The 17,385-nt window shown below is 40.7% G+C and overlaps 4 protein-coding genes across 4 annotated transcripts; 2 read left to right on the top strand and 2 right to left on the bottom strand.

Moving 5' to 3' along the window:
• Window positions 1-7,712: 7,712 nt before the first annotated feature.
• On the bottom strand, window positions 7,713-9,456 carry J4E78_008418 (uncharacterized protein; the record flags this gene model as incomplete). The annotated part of the gene is made up of 2 exons (XM_049369019.1): window positions 7,713-9,358; window positions 9,414-9,456. The coding sequence occupies 2 exons, from the start codon at window positions 9,454-9,456 to the stop codon at window positions 7,713-7,715; spliced, it is 1,689 nt and encodes a 562-aa protein (XP_049219086.1).
• A 623-nt stretch (window positions 9,457-10,079) lies between these two features.
• J4E78_008417 (uncharacterized protein) lies at window positions 10,080-11,719 on the bottom strand (the record flags this gene model as incomplete). The annotated part of the gene is made up of 4 exons (XM_049369018.1): window positions 10,080-11,423; window positions 11,471-11,503; window positions 11,550-11,620; window positions 11,668-11,719. 4 exons carry the CDS (start codon window positions 11,717-11,719, stop codon window positions 10,080-10,082), a joined length of 1,500 nt encoding a protein of 499 aa, XP_049219085.1.
• Window positions 11,720-13,324: 1,605 nt separating this feature from the next.
• On the top strand, window positions 13,325-14,554 carry J4E78_008416 (uncharacterized protein; the record flags this gene model as incomplete). Its single annotated transcript, XM_049369017.1, has 1 exon — window positions 13,325-14,554. One exon carries the CDS (start codon window positions 13,325-13,327, stop codon window positions 14,552-14,554), a length of 1,230 nt encoding a protein of 409 aa, XP_049219084.1.
• Window positions 14,555-15,112: 558 nt separating this feature from the next.
• Window positions 15,113-16,365, top strand: J4E78_008415 (uncharacterized protein; the record flags this gene model as incomplete). Its single annotated transcript, XM_049369016.1, has 2 exons — window positions 15,113-15,985; window positions 16,252-16,365. The coding sequence occupies 2 exons, from the start codon at window positions 15,113-15,115 to the stop codon at window positions 16,363-16,365; spliced, it is 987 nt and encodes a 328-aa protein (XP_049219083.1).
• Window positions 16,366-17,385: the final 1,020 nt, after the last annotated feature.

Here is a 17,385-nt window from a genome sequence, read left to right as displayed (position 1 = left end):
AGAGATTAATAGTAGAAAGCTTACTATATATAAAATAACTAAAGTAAATGTTACTATTACTAATTTATAAAGCTACGTAAAGACGTAGCGTATTTTATTTATAGTATCTAACCTAAATAGATATACTATATATTTAGAATTACTATAAATTAATTACTATAACTCTAGGTTAAACTACGCTTTATAGCGTATACTTTTTAAAGGTAATAAAGCTAAAGAGGTTAGCTTTTTTTAAAAGATTATAGTAAAAAATATTTAATTATTTAAAAAGAGTATGCGTAATTCTAGTATAGATATATATACCTATCTAGTAGACGTAGTAGGTTAGAATAATCTATTCTTAGCTTAAATAAGTAATATATCTCTACTATATATAAAGTTTATTAATATTTATTTTAAGAAGAACTTAGTAATTATTACTAAGTATAGCCTATAAGACTTAGCTCTAAACTTAGAATCTAAAATAAATCTACTATATATACTATTATATAATCTTTCTTAAACTAAGTTAGAGCTTCTTAGAAAGTATTTAAAAAAGTATATAGTATAAGAGTAGATAAGACGCTTAAAGTTACTAGCTAGCGTACTTATTTTTTTTATTAAAAAGAAAAATAGCTTTATAAAGCTATATATTAACTATTATAGCTTAAATAAGATTATAATTAAGAATAAATACTTACTACCTCTAATTATAGAGTCTTTAGACTACTTAGCGCAAGCTAAGTACTATACTAAGCTAAATATACAAAAGGCTTACTATAGAATTTATATCTAGAAAAGAGATAAGTAGAAAACTATATTTTATATTTAATATAGTTATTTTAAGTATACTATAATGTTTTTTAGTCTTATAAATATACTTACTTAGTTTTAGGTATATATTAACTAGACTCTTATTAGTCTAATTAATATATTATATATTATCTACCTAGATAATATTCTTATCTTCTTAAGTACTCTTAAAGAATATAAAGTATATATTAAGAAAGTCTTATAAAAACTATGTAAGACTAAGCTTTATTTAAAGCTTAGTAAGTATAAGTAGTATACTTAATATACTAAGTACCTTAGTTATATTATTATACCTAATAAGATTAAGATTAACTAAGACTATATTAAGACTATCTAGAATTAGCCTAAGCTACGTATAGTTTATAATATTTAGATATTTATTAGCTTTATAAACTACTATTACTAATTTATTACTAGTTTTTTTAAATTAGCTCTACTATTAACTATTTTAATCTAGAAAAGCCTAAGTATAGCTAGAAATAGCTACGCTATATAAAGAGAGAAGAGCTAGTTTCTAGATATTAGTAAAGCTACTAGAAAGGCTTTCTATAAGCTTAAAAACTCTTTTTTAAAAAAACTAATCTTAGCTTACTTTAAAAGAGATTATAAAATAAAAGTTAAAGTTAATATATCTAGAGGTATAATATTAGGTATTCTAAGCTAATATATTATAGAATTACCTAAGCTAAATAACTAGTACTTAGTTAACTTCTATTTATATAAGCTTATTATAGTAGAGTATAATTATAATATATATAACTAAGAACTATTAGCTATTATTAAAAGTTTAGAATATTAGTAATATTATCTTAAGAGTATCTATTTTAAGATCTTTACTAATTATATAAATTTTAAGTAGTTTATAGAAACTAAGGCTCTTAACTATTATTAAGTTTAGTCTTACCTAGTACTTACGTAATATAATTTTAACTTAATTTATTATTCTAGAAGCACTAATCTAGTAGATAGTCTATTACGCTACTTTAATTATATAGCTAAGTTATAAAAGCTAGTCTAGAAGTATAATAAAGCCTTTATATAGCTTATAAAAGATATTATTCTTAATAAAAGTAAGAAGACCTTCTTAGCTATAGCTACGCTAATAAGGTTTAGTTTTAGATTAGAACTACTAAATAAATTAAGTAAAGCGCTTAATAAGTTTAAGTAAGTTAATTAGACTAAACTAAGAGAGTAAAAGTCTATAGAAGATTAGAATACCTCTAATAAGGCTAGTAAATTCTTTTTAGAAGAATTAGACTTAGATATAAAATAAATAGACTTATTAGAACTTATTATAGGTTATAGTTATCTCTAGAAGCTTACTAATATAGAAAGTAAGTTAAAGGTACTTATAAAGTACTATAATAATCTACTAGTAGAATATTTTAAAGTAAAACGTATATTAGAAAAGCTCTAACGTTAATATACTTAGAAAGGTATAAAAAAAAACATTACTAAGTATTATTATAATTACTTAGCCTACTATAAGATAACGCTAGCTTACTATAAACTATATAGCTTACTAGAACCTCTACTTTCTTTAGATTAACTCTAGAAGAAAGCTACTATAGATTTTATTATAGAGCTTCTCTCTAGTACTATATAAAGCTAAGTTTATAATATAATACTAGTTATTATATATAAACTTACTAAAATAGCTTATTATATTCTAGTAAGAGGTAATTAGAATAGCTTAGACTTTATCTAGGCCTAGATACGTAAGGTTATTTACTTATATAGTATTCTAAAGTAGATTATCTTAGATAAAAGCTTACTAATAAATATAAAGTATTAGAATATCTTTTAATACTATTTAAACTCTAGAAAAGTTCTTACATTTATATTCTACCTCTAGATAGATAGTTAAACTAAGTAGTAGAACTAAACACTAAAATAGTATCTATAGTATTACTACACGCTAGAATAGAATAACTAGGCTTTATAGATATCTATTAGAGAATTTATATATAATAATAGTATTTATATAACTACTAGTATAACTTTCTTTTAAGCCTATTATAGTATAGACCTAAAAGAGGTAGACTAGCCTAGTATAGCTTAAGATAATAAGAAAAGCTTTATAGAGCTTTCTACTACTATAAAAGTACTTAGCTTATAAGCTAAGTATAAGAAAAAGATTATTATAGCTAATACTTATTAGAAAGTATATACTAATAAGAAAAGAATACCTCTTCTATTTAAAGTAGAGAATTAAGTTTTAATCTCTAATTAGTATATATATTCTACTAGGCTAAAGAAGAAGCTAGATTAAAAGTATATAGACTCTAGGCGTATAATAGCTTAGATTAGTCTATCTATATTTAAGATTAATATGCCTAAACTAAAGATAGTCTATTTAGTCTTTTATATATTACTTCTAGAACTATATAAGCTAACTAGATAATTATTATACTTACTAATATAAAGTATTAATACTATATATAAATTTAGTAATAACGTATATAACGTTAACTAAATCTTAGATTAAAGGCGTAATAAGAATAATTAGTAGAAGTATTTTATTAAATAGTAAAGCTACTCTAATAAGAAAAACTTTTAGAAACTAGAACTAGAGATTAGCGTAAAGGCGCTATAGAAGTTTTAGAATAATAAGAGTATATAGCTCTAATATTAGTCTAAAAAAGAAAAACCTAAGTAAAGCTATAGATAGCCTTCTAAAAAGAAGAGAAATAAGTTAAGATAATACTTAGAGAATAAAACTAAGTATACCTTTACTAGTTTTTTTCTAATTTAGATTTTTTAATATAGTATTTAATAGTACTATAGCCTAATAGCTTACTTTAGCTATTCTTATAATAATTATATACTACTTATTATAGATTATTATAACTTATTCTATATTATAAGACTTTACTTTTATTAGTTTTTTATAGATCTTAGACTTTAAGATAAAATATTATATTTCTATAAGTTACTTAGAAAATAGATTTTATAAGACTTTAGTAATTCTTACTAAGCTAGGTATACGCTAGAGAATAAGCTATTAAAGCCTATTATAGATTAGAATAATCTAAGATAAGCTAAAAGTTCTAAATATTATACTTAAAGGCTACTTTTCTACTAGATTTACTACTAAATACTTAAACTAGTACCTAATACTCTAAAATTAAGCTATATACTACTAGAATAACCTAAAATAGCCTATTATAAGGTATTTTACCTATTCTTAGTATTATTATAAATTATATTAGCTACTTTAATTTTCTTAGTAAAGATGCTCTTCTAACTTTAGATAGTATTAACTCTACTATTTTTAAGAGTATAGATTTTAGTAGCTTTATCTAATATAATCTTCTTAAGCTAAACTTTCTTAGAATTAATAACTATATACTATTATAAGTTAGAATAGCTTATAATAGCCTAGTATAGAAAAGACTTACTTTCTTAGAACTATTCTCTATTATATTATTAAAGATATGCTTTTACTTAGCTACGTAAACTTAATTAAAGGCTAAAACTAACTTCTTAGAGTAACTAAAAGTAAAGAGGTAAACTAAAGATATAGTAAACTAATAATAATAAGTTTTACTATTATAAAGAAAGAGCTTCTTTATATAAAGATAATATTATTTATTAGAAATTAAAATAGCTTATAATAGTCTAGAATAGCTACTTACTTCTTAATAATTTTCTTAAAGATTATAGCTATCTTTAAAAGTTTATTAGTAAAGCTCTAAATCTCTTAAGTAGTATAATTATAAATAGATTTAATTTACTAAGCTAGAGCTAGAACCTTAGTACTATTAGCATTAGTAGAAGATATAATCTAAGCGCCTTAATTATTAACTTAATAAAGTAAATTATAGTTATAGATAGTAATAGTACTTTAATTAATCTTCTATAGAAGATTACTAATAGTATAATTAAAGTAACTATTACTTAATTCTACTTAAGAGAACTATATAATAGATTAGTATAGGTTATAATAGCCTATTATAAAGTATTATAACTTACTATATAGTAATTTTAGTTAAGAATCTAGTACCTAAGGTACTTAGACTAATAGTAAGTCTTACTATTTATAACGTAGAACTAGCTACTTAGAAGACTAATATACTTAGTATATTCTAGAATCTTTTTCTTATTTAGTAGGTAGATAAAGTAATAGCTAACTTTTCTAAAGTACTTAACGCTACTAGTAAAGAAAAATATAATATAGTAGTAATAAGAGTTTATAGTCTACTTACTATATTTTATAAAAGTATTTAAAATATTAGTAGAGTTTATAGTAAGCTATTCTAAGCTATAATAGCTTTAGATAGGTTTTCTAAAGGCTAGATAAGATAGAGTTATTAAAAGTAAGCGCAAATATAAGTAGAATAAATAGTATAATATAGATAGTTATCTACTAGTATTATATTAGCTTAGTTATATCTTAGTAACTTATAATACTTTATAATAGCCTATAATAGGCTATTATAGACTATCTAGGCTACTAGTAGAAAATATTAAGATTAGAAGTACTTATCTAATTATTATTAGTTAGTGTAAAAGTAATAGTTAAGAAATTTAAAAAATCTTAATATAATACTACTAAGACGCTAGCTACTAGCGTAGGTAGTAGTATTTACTATAATATTCTATTATTACCTATTTTAGTAGTAAGTAAGAAAATTACTAAGTAAAAGTAAAGATAAGTTTAAAAAATAACTTCTTTATAAGATAGCGTATTTTATATTTACTAATATATACCTTAATTACTAGATAATAATAATCTATAAGATAGTCTATCTTAGCCTAGAATAACTTATTTTATCTAACTCTAAGAAATTAAAGCTAAAAAGAAGAATATTATTAGAAATCTATATTCTAGATAGTTAGATAACGTTATGTAACTTAACCTAGCGCAAGTATAAGTAGATCTAAAGAATTATTACCTAGAAGGTAATAATTTATTTATTCTTACTAGATAATATACTATTACTCTACTATTTCTTATATTCTATATTAATTAGTAGTTACTTATCTAATACTTATAAAGCTTACTAGTAGTAATAAAAGTAAGCTTCTTAGAGAAACGCTTATATATAGACTTAGTTACTAAAGCTCTATTATTCTTATTATTAGAATTATTATTAAGCGTATACTTCTTACTATTATACTTCTTATTATTATACTTATTAGAAGAATTAGTAATATCTAAACTATTAGACTAAATAAAGAGCTCTAAATTAAAGAAAGAGCTTTTTATACTACTTATAATAATAAAAAAATACTTTTTCTTTTTAAAAGTAAAGCTAGAGAAAAGTAAAGTATTATAAACTATACTACTCTCTTAAGAAATAAAGAGCTTATCTAACACTTTAGTAAAAAGCTTAGAAGTGTTAAAAAAGATAGTAGTAGAATTCTTAGAAGTAGAGCTCTTAGAACTAAAAGAATCTAGAAATAAAATATTAAAATAAGTATTACTAGTAGCTAAAGAACTAAGAACTATAATAGTAACTTTAGTAGAATACTTATAGAAATTACTAAAAAGCTTCTAAGAGAGCGTAGTAATATTAGAATTATAGTTAGTATACTCTTTTTAGGTAGTTTTACTAGCTTACTTATTATTATACTTTTTTATTATACTAATAGAATTAGTAAACTACTACGCTTAGTAGATTACTTTCTCTAGAACTATTTTTTAATAGAGCTTAATAGCCTTTAAAAGTAGAATTTTAAAGTATTTTTACTTAGTACGCTACTTATTAATAAAGCGCTTATTCTTAGACTTAATATACTTAGTTTTAGTAACTACTTTAGCTTTAGAATTCTTATTACTATACTTTAAGTTATACTTAACCTACTTATTACGCTTATAATATAAATACTACTTATTTTTTATAGCTTAACTAGTAATATAATACTTATAAGTAATCTAGTTATAATACTTTTACTTTACTTTATTCTTAGCTTTAAAGTTATAAGTATACTACTTATTAGTATACTTTTAGATAGCGCGCTTATTATAATATAAAATATTATTAGTTTACTTTTAAGTAACTATATTACTATACTTAGTAAATAAATTAGACTTCTTAAAAGTATAAGTTAAAGTAGTAAATAAGTTATAAGTAGAAGTAGAAGTACTTATAGAACTAGAGCTCTACTTCTTACTAGAAGAACTATACTTAGAAGAGCTTTTAAAAATACTATAAAGCTTATTTAAGTACTTATAATTATTTATTTTAGAGAAAGTAGCTAGGTACTTAAAAAAGTTAAAAGTATTAAAGCTTAATAGCTTAGCCTTTAACGCACTTATATAACTAAAACTTAAAAAAGTTACTTTAAAAGCGCTTATAGAGCTAGAACTAGACTACTTATTCTTAGAAGAGTAGCTATTCTTATACTTATACTTATTTCTTTTTAATATAGTACTAGAGAGCTTAGAGATAGATATAAAGAGTAAGCGTACTAATAAAAATTAGAAATACTTACTCTTGTTTTAGATAAGAGATAAAGAGTATTTAGCTAATTAAATAATTTTTAGTAATATTATAATTAGCGCGCGTACGCTAAGTAAGCTCTTAGCACTACGTATACTTTAATAAGTATATAATTAGCGTTCTTAGCTATAATAAAAGAGCTTATTATAACTATATAGCTTACTTTTATAGGCTACTTAGAGAGTATATTATAAAATATACTTCTAGATACTTCTTAAGAGTATAGTACGTAATTATACTAGTATAAATTAAGATAAGCTTTTAAAAGCTTTACTACTTAAGAGAGCTTTCTAAGTAAGCTTATAATATAATAATTTATCTTCTATTTATTTCTATGCTTCTAGACGCGATAGTTAAGTTATACTATGATAATATATATTCGCATGAAAATGGGTATGTACAAACTCCCACCAACGCCAGCAACCCACCTATCCACCTATCCACCTATCCACCTGTCCACCTCCTCCATCATCACCGCCTCCCCGGCCCCAAACCACCACCAGCCCACCAACCCGAATCAACCCAATACCTATTCTCCACCTGCGCCGTCTCCACCGCCCTAACCAGTTTCCTTCGATCAACGTGCAAATCCGCATGACCATTCGTCGCCTCACCAGGCGTGCGCCTCCCACTCCTTTCCTTACTCAACCCAGCAAGTCCACCAGCAAGTCCATCATCAGCCGCAACCTCAGTATCAGACGTCGACACCGGCGACACAGACCGCGGTGTCGAGGAAGTAGGCGAGGGGGAACTGTACGGCGAGTACGATGTCGGTATAGCGCCTAGGATGCGGCCAGCAGCAAAGACGCAGCCGCCGATTGCGTGCCGGATTAGGGAATCGCCGGTTAGACTGCCGATGATGAAGACGTCGCGGGCGACTTCGAGGGATGTGGCTTCGGCTTTTGCGCGGAGGGTTCGGCCGGAGATTAGGTGGATGGAAGGCGTGTCGGGAGGAGTAGTGTGCTCGGGTGTGTTGAGGATCTCGGCAATGAGGTTGGGGGAGAGGAAGTCTAGGGTTCCGCGGCGGCCGACGACGTAGGCTAGGCCGCCTACTTCGCGTGTGATGGTTTCTCCTGATGGGAGGCGGAGGGTGGCGGTCGCTGTTTTTCCAGAGGGGGATGCGCTGATGACCTCGGCGTTGGGCAGGCCTTCGTAGACGGACCAGTCACGCTGTTGGAATGGGTTTGATTTCCGTCGCACAGAAGGGGACTTTGCGGTCTTTTTCTTTGAGGCGATTGCTGCAAGCTTCATTTGGCGATAGACTGTCGCATACTCAGGGTATGCGGTATGGTGGCAGCCTCGTAGTGGAGACGGCCTCTTCTCGGGAGCCCACTGGTAGATATGCACGATCCTGCGAGTCGGAGGTGCTGATATGATGACATCGGCAGCGGAGAATCCAGATCCAATGACAAGCAGAGGCGCTTCTGGCGACTCCATCTGTGCAACGGGCGCGAGGTACTGAGGCGGCGGGATGTTGACCGTGAAGATACCAGAGGCAAGCACAAGATGCTTGCACCGGATCCCAAGACTGCCAATGGAGAACCCGCGGACCGTTCGGTGTACGTTTTCGACCTTCAACCCGGTGTATATGCTATCGGCAATACCCACAGCTTCCGGGTATGTCCTCAGATAGTCGGCAACTTCCACCCTGGATGGTCGCACGAATTCAGCTTCATCCTCCCTTCCACTCTTAGCCAAGTGATCCGCGTACGAATAGCCCGGGAGACTCAGCTGTTCCGCATAGCTCAGAGTCCCAATGTCCGCACTCGCAGAGACCGGGTTCTCCGCCCATTGTCCACCTGCATGCGCCGTGTCTCCAATTGCGACATGGGGTATTGCCTTGTCAGGCTCGTATCGCCACTCGATGCAGGACGTGGGATTCAACTCGGTGTCGGCATTCGGTCGAACAAGGGTATCGAGCAGCGTGTTGACGGGCAGCGCTTGGGTCGAGTAGCGCAACGAGGACAGGAAATGCGCGTAGAGGTCTGGCGTCAGATGCAGCAGGTTGGGCGATTTCTGCAGTTTCGCGTCGAGAATCGCGTCATGATGACCGCCAATGTAGTAGGGGATATGGCCGTGTAGGATGTACGAGAGGATGAGCGCGGACGGCCCATTGCCTGGAATTTGTAATCAGCATGTCGCCTCGGAGCGCGTGGTATTCCCAGGGCGTACCAATGATCAACGTGTCGACGCATTTCGGAAGCGAACGAGCCATGGACTGTTGCAGCAGAAGGCCATGAGGAAGTCAAGACCGGCAAGGGCGAAGGGAAGGGCGGATGGGGCTGTCAATAGTGTATGTCTTCAACATGACGGCTTCTTATTTTCTTCGGCGCTAGAAGCGGCGGAACAGGGACCGCAGTGGGGGACGTCGGGTCTCGCCTTCCAGATTGGAGGGGTCGGTTGCGAGCCGTCGCTGACCAAGCTGATGCATGGGTGAAAGTGCCGTATCATGGTGACGATTCAGGATTCAGGCGCAGTGTGGAATCGATGGATTGCGTGATCGCTGCACGAGAGCGACGCGTGAGACGCACGAGGTCACTGCATGGCCGTGGGGGTGCGCTTGCAAGTGCGGGGCAGGCAAGGTAGAATGAACTCTAAATCCAGATGAAAGTCAACTATGGTATCTCGTCCTAACTGTCGCGCTCCAAACCGCCCTGTAAACTACGAGTTGCAAAACTCTGCGCAAGAAAAAGAGCGTGCACTTTGTGATTATCGATTTCAGATTATCGATTTCAAAGCACCGGGATTACCCGTGGGATCCAAGATTGAAATCGGTCCTGCCAAACGCTACCCCACATCTCACGTCCGCGTCTAGTCCGCGACACGACCCATGGTTCTCTAGTATCTGTACGTGACGGTATTACGCTCTGCAACGGGCGAAACGTCAGGGGCCTGTTGCTGAGGCACGTTGAGATCGGGAGTCCGAGGTCGTTCGGCCCGCGGGCGCATGTGGTCATCCTCTTCTTGGATCGTCGGTTGCGCACCGTGCATGGTCAGATTGTTGGCAGAGCTCTCTTGTCGGCCTAGGTATGATGGAGTAGACTGAAAGCCTGGGTGATATGGGTCTGGTGAGCCACCGTAATTGTTCGTCAACGTAGAGTTTTGGTACGACGCTGGGGGTGTGTAGGTAGTCGTGTAGTGATCAGCGAAGGGATTCTCTTCTTGCGCGCTCGGTTGTGTGCGGCCTGGTGCAGCTTGCAGTGACGGGGGAAGAGAGCTGTTGTCATTGCCGTGGTTGGTAGCCGGTGCGCTGGGTTGTGTCGTTCCGAAATCCATAGGGGCCAGCGAAGGCGCGCCGTTGTGCGATGGGAGATTTGACAGCCCGGGAGACTGCGCAGGCACACCAGCTGGACTACTGGTGCCGTTGGGTGGTGGCGCGTAGGCTCCGTTCTGTACTGGTGGAGAGGGTGAGGCACCCATGAATTTACGAGCTTGAAGGATGGCGCGCTGGTGCTTGGAGGCAGCGAGGGACAGCTGCTCGTTGGTTTCGATGAGAGTGAGCATGGTGTCATCGTCAGGCGCCGGATTATCGCAGGCGATGTAGCCATGTATACTGCGCTGGGCGGCCGTGCAGCGCTCAGCGAACTCCTTGACCAAGTCGTTGCCGAGCAGTTCATTCGCTGGTGTAGACTGTACGAGCTGGAGAAGGAGCTTGGCCGATGTACGCGCTTCCTCAATGCGGCCCGCGAGCTCTACTGGCGGCGGCAACGTCTTTGACGACGACTTCTGTCCGCCTGAACCGAAGCCGCCGTGTATGTTCTGTGACCCCGACCAGCCTGGCGCATTGAGCTTCCGGGGGCCAAACTGCTTTGCCGCGGCTGCCATGAGGCCCTTCTCCTTCCTGTACATGGCGAAGAGCGTGTTCAGGTTGGTGTCGTATGCCTTCTCGCGCTCCATTGAATCCAGCGTCTCCTTGACGATTTGTGCGACACTCGGGTCTTGACCATGGCGAAGTAGGTGCTTGACTGTGTCGGCGAATTGCTTGTCGAGGTTCTTCGTGAAGGAGGGCCCTGGGTTGTCGGCCAGGATCCTAATGAGCATGACAGAATTGTACTGGACATGAGGGCGGTTGAAGTTCTCTTTGGAGAGGAAGATGCGGATCTGTCTTGCGGCGGCTGCGGCTGCGCTGGGGCTTGCGACGGCGGACTCGACAATGGTAGGCAAGTGGAGGACCTCTTCACCCTGGGGGTATTAGTTGGCGTGTAGATGTCATGGGGTACCGAACATACCGAGTTGGCGGCACCAGACTCGCAGAAGAGCATCTACTCGCTGTCAGCTTGGTGGATGCGACGAAGCGGTATGACCTACCACTCCCTTGGTAACATTGGCCTCGGGCGTATCGGCGTTTGTATCAATATTGACATCCTGGGCTGCGTGTGCTGTCAGTGTTAGGGTGGAATAAGTAAACGAAGGAGATGCGACGCACAGGATCGTTTGCGCATCAAACTGCCCAACTTGAGGCGCTTCTTGAGGTCCATATCTGCCTTGGTAGCGGGGCCGTTCCGCAACGTAAAACGGTCGCAAGGGTATTTGAGAGCAACTGCGCAAAAAGAAAGCACAGAAGCGCAAAGAGGCCAGAGTCGCGAGGCCGGGGCGTAAGCGTAAAGGAGGCAGATGCGGTACTATCGAGGTGTTGATCGAGGCCTCCAACGCGCCTTCCTCGCGCGGACGGACGGTTACCTAGGTAGGGCTGCGCCTCTTGTCGCCAAGCCATGACAGACTCGCAAAGCACGACGGCCGACGTAAACAGCCGCGTATAACGTGTGGCGACGCTGCACCCATCTCAGTGCTGTTCTCCCATCTGCTCCTCTCCTTCGGCACATCTACGCGTCCTGGATGGCGTAGGCTGTGCCAAGACCTGCCATCGGCCTTTACCTGCAGACCCCACTGGCCCGTAGTCTGCGTTAATCGGACCCTTTCCGTTCATCCACCTTGGGGCCATCGCAGAATACGTCGACACTGTAGCACATGACCGGGTTCCTAGCCTGTGGCACCGCCGCGTGATACCATTTCGCGCCTATTCGACGGGCGACACCTAGATGAGGAGACCGAAGGCGGTTGAACACAGAACCAAACCAGGGCAGCGATGATAATAATTTCCTTTGTCGCCGAGCGAGGTATGACGGTGACGAGTTTGAGCACAGTACCGATATAGCCGTTCCAACGCGACTGTATGCTGCAAGATACGTCAACATCACGTCGCAGCATGACTCCTCAGTAGCACCCGATCCCATCTCATTCTCGAAAAAGTCTGGCACAGCCAAGCATGGCTTTCATCAACCGACACTGTCAGCGATGCCCCATCTGAGCGCAAGAGCATTGACCGTCACGCGTACCTGCAGATATCAAGACTCACACCCGTGAACTGACCCAAGATTGCTTGAGTGTGGTTACGTCACTCCGCTAGCATTGGCACGATGAGAAGCACCCATCTGCTGCAGCCTGCTGCGACTGCACTACTCCGCTGCTAGTGCTGGAGGCTGCGACTGCCTTCAAAGTGTCGCGGAGTGCTTTGCTTTGTCTGGCGATAGCGTGTTGCTAGACCATCACATTATTCTCCGCCTGCAGTGTGGCTACCTGTACTTGCAACACCAGCTGAAAGACGAAGAAGCTCGTTTGGGTCAATTTGTACTTTGGAGCATACCCCCGTTCTGGAAGGCTCGTAATTCAAACAACTACCTTTACCTTGAGGGCGCAATTTCGAGCAGAGGTCCAAAGTAGGAGGAAACGTTTCTTGTGAGGTCACAAACAGCTTGCGCTTCAACATCTCGCTCAGCTGCTGAGTTGTCACTCCCAACTTGAGGCGATACGCCGACAAGGTTCAAGGATCGGCGCGCTCGGCAAGCGATCATTCCTACAGGATGCGGAGCCATGGCTTGGCTAAACGTCATCCCTCATGCACACTGGGCCATTCCTGAGACACCGCAACAGCCACTCGTCAAGTCCTGGTCAAGTGCCAGGCACAAAGTATATGACCTCGACCATGGCCCTCGCCTCCCTTTGTCCCGTGCAATACACCCACCTCCTGACCTCACCAACCCACCAGGCACCCGCGCCTTTGTCTAACATTACCATCATACAAAATGGCTCCCGAATCCGCTTCCGCCATGGCTGGCCGTGCTCGAATGCGCACCGAAGAAACCGAACAAGACCGCATCACCAGAGAAAACTCAGGCTTCGCCGCATTTGAAGCAGACATGCCCAAACTCACCAGCCGTTTCAGCTTCTCCCTCAAGGACAACCTTTCGTCATATTTTGGTCGCAAGAACCCCTTCTACAACAACGTCAACCCAGAGACCGACTATGTGTGGATCTTGGACACTACCGCATATCAGAATCGCCTAGGAAGGTGGAATGCCGAGTTCGTCGCTGCCTATTTTGTCAAGAACAGTGGCAAGGATCTCTCCAAGATCGTCGCATGGGTCAGTGAGAAGATCGGCTTAGCAGACGACGAGCAAGCCAGGGCAACCGTCGCGCAGAGGCTCCAGCCTTTTGCGGACCAGATTCTTCCCGCACATGCCGTCCAAATTGACCTTCTCGGCATTAACACCAGACTGGGTCCCAGCGGACGCGACGGCATCAGCTCCGATGTCTTGGCTATCCCAGGGAACGACTACAAGGAAGGCCAAGTCAACAAGTTCAAGGCCGTCAACGCCGATGCAACGCCGTTCAACATCACATTCGCCAAACCCAAGGGCTGGGCCATTCTGTCCGACGTGGACGACACGATCAAGAAGACTTTAACATCGTCACCCGTCGGTATCCTAACCACCACCTTCGCCGAAGAGCCAGAGCCTATCAAGGGTATGCCAGAACTCTACAGGCACATTGTACAAAAGCTCGACAACCCTCCCTTTTGGTATCTCTCTGCATCACCATACAACCTCTACCCATTCCTCCGCAAGTTCCGCGAACAATACTACCCCAACGGCACCATGATCCTACGCGATGCCAGCTGGATGAATCTTGCCGGCTTCCTCGCAAACTTGACTCAGGGCACTGAGGCCTACAAAGTTGATCGCATCGAGAAGGTCCACGGATGGTTCCCCAAACGCAAATTCATCCTCATCGGCGACTCGACTCAAACAGACCCTGAATCCTACGGCGAAGCCTACCGCAAGTTTGGCAAGAACTGGATCGGCGCTATTTACATCAGGAAAGTCACGGGTGTAGCGGAGATGGACGAGGGCAGGAAGAACGACCCGGAACGATTCGAGAAGGCGTTCAAGGGTGTACCTAAAGATATCTGGTATATCTTCGAGGATGCGCAGGAGCTGTATGCGAAGATCGATGCTTTGCCTAAGATCGAGTAAGAGTTGGATGTCCAGTTTATGAATGTTATGGGTCACGAAGGAGCTCATCTTGGGCGAGCTTCTTCGTATGGTTCGGGATGGGTGTGGCTATGCTCTTCTGATGCTTTTTGTTTCACGCGAATTCATACCAATGGGTCAATTTTGACACACGGAGGAGAACATGCTGGAGTACGGCGTCCCGCTGATTGTTTACTTTACATAGCCAAGCAACACGATACCCAATTCTTTGTTTCATCTCCAATTTTCCCATGCTTTCCTGTTCTTTGGGTTCCCTTACTTTACACGGCACACACTGACACTGAGGACGATCGAAACGAAAGGGTATCGTTTGTTCTTGCCCATTTATCGACATGGCTAATGCTGGCAAGCGTTACTGTGAAGAAACTACAGCATTCAATTTCGAATTCAGGTGCACATCATTCACATTGCCACAGTACCGAAGGTTCGAAAACATGTCACCGCACCTTCTGCCTCAGCAATGGCAATCTGGACTTGTACACAATTCCGCCACTCAAAGTCCACAGTGCGATTACATTCTTATCTATCCAGCTGCTCGACATGGCAGCAGGCCCGCTACACCTGCAACAACCCGGACCGATACCCCTATATGTCCTTCTCGTTCTCGTTGTCGGCATCTGCTGCTACTTCTTCTTCATAGGCACTGCCGCAGTACGGCTTTGGTTCTACAAAGGCGCCCTCGGCCCCGCCCCAGAGAAGTTCATCGTGATCAGGAATGAACCCCAAGAAGAAGACCACCATGCGGCGCCGATCCACAGCAAACACAACGAGCTCGGTACAAGCGCTGAAACCCTAAGGAAGCGGCGCATGACCGTCTTCACCCACGACTCGTTATCAGCGCCGACAGAGACCATAGCACACAGCACCGCGTTCTTCCCCCGAAACCTGTCCACAGCAACAACAACAGTCAACCTCCAAGACATCTCAGACATCTCAGACCTACGCTCATTCACAAACCCCCAAACACGAGCCTACCTAGCCGAAGAACGCCGCATCTCCCTTATGCCGGCCTTCGACGCCGACGACTGCGGAACAGGCGACTACTTCCCAGACGTCCCCCTTACAAACCGGCCCATCGAATCCACCACCAACTATTCCAACACCCTCACCCCTTCACACTTCGGTCTCACACCCACACCCCGCAGCAACTGGCTCACCATCTCCCCCCAATACATCGAATACCACGCCGCGCGCACCCACCTCCTCTTGCGCAACCGCTCCTCCTGCATCCACGTCACGCCCGAGGGCGAACGCGCATGTCGCGAACTCCTGCAGGAAGTCACGTCTTTCCTCGTGGACATGTATCCGCACCAATTCCGTTTCCTGACGAAGACGCGCAGGAAGCATGTGCTGAATGAGCTTACAAGAGAGGATTTCGAAATAGAGCATGGCCTGGAGTGTCATCCGTTGGAGGTGTGTGCGCGGTTATGTGCGGAGGATTTCATGGTTTGGGGCAGGAGTGAGAGTACGTTGAATTGGTATTTACAGGCTGCTACGACGCTGTTTCCGAGCGGGTATGTTGTAAGTCCGTATATGGGGAAGACGGTTGATGTGTTGGTGGGTGGGGAGGGGAAGGAGGGGGGGAAACCGGGTATGAGGCCTTGGTCTGGTATGTATTCCTTTCCCTCCTCCTTCTCTGAAAAATAGTTGTAAAACTCAAGCTAACACACATATCACAGACCTCCCCTCAATCCTCAAACTCACCCTCCCAACACTCTCCCCTTACTCCTCCACCGGCCCCCTATCCCACACGCAAATCTTCATCCAAACCCGGCCCCTCCGCGCCACTCTAGCCTCAACACTCCACATCCCTCGCCCCATGGACTTTTTCGCTGGCCACATAGCTGATCTGCATCCCTCTGAATTGCTCGTGCGTACAGAAACGCAGATGTATGCGCGTTTACCCAAATCAGGCGCTGTCATTGTGACCACGCGGACAAGCACCGAGACGCTGAGTGAGATGAAAGATGGGATGACGATGCGGGAGAAAGAAGCCTTTTTGAGGGAGATAGGGGGTTGGGGGGAGGAGGAGGCGAGGGTGAAAGGGAGGGATCTTTGGATTGGGGTTGTGGAACGGTGTTTGACAGGTTAGTTCTCCCGAATTGGGAATTGCTGGTTGAACAGAATAGGCTAACAGATCTATGGGTAGGTCAGAAAGCGTTTAGGGACGATGTAACGGTTTATAGTAGGCTTTCGGTGATGGGAGGGATTAAAGGCTGAGGCGGATAAGGTGGGCGTCGTTTGGAGCTTGAGGCAATATGCTGTTGAGTATGATATCGCACTAGCGGTAGTCGTATGAGGACGCGTGACTATGTAAGCTATCCAATAGACGACGTACATTCCAAACCAATCACACGACACAATCACAAAACCTCATCGCTGTATCCGTTTTCTGCAAGTAGCGAGGTGGCTTCGTATCACAAGCCGCCTCAGTGGTGCGAATCCCAAATCGCTACCACACAACGTCCGCAATAGTGGAGTACGAAAAAACATTTCCTCGCGCACAAAAACCCAAATTGTGAACGTTACAAAGACCCCTTCCGCACACTGACAGAAGAGATGGCGTACGCAATCCCGTCCAGCTCCCTCAGCATGACAGCAGCAACACCCGCTCTCTGGCTGACTGAATACCCGAAATCGAATCCCACGAACATTTCCTTCGCAACACGCATATCCAACATATCCATTCTAACATCCATATCCATATCCAACTACGCACCCCCACCACCACCATCCTCAACCCCAACCCTCTCCCTCCCCTCCCCACCACCCACACAGCCCACCAACCTCACCTGCCTTCCCCTCCCCCCCTC

This window comes from Alternaria triticimaculans, assembly GCF_023758025.1.
Source record: "Alternaria triticimaculans strain BMP 0046 chromosome Unknown scaffold_15, whole genome shotgun sequence".
In the NCBI taxonomy this organism is placed as follows: Eukaryota; Fungi; Ascomycota; class Dothideomycetes; order Pleosporales; family Pleosporaceae; genus Alternaria; species Alternaria triticimaculans.
The sequence above is the reverse complement of the archived record's forward strand: the minus strand, read 5'-3'. Positions and strand labels throughout refer to the sequence as shown.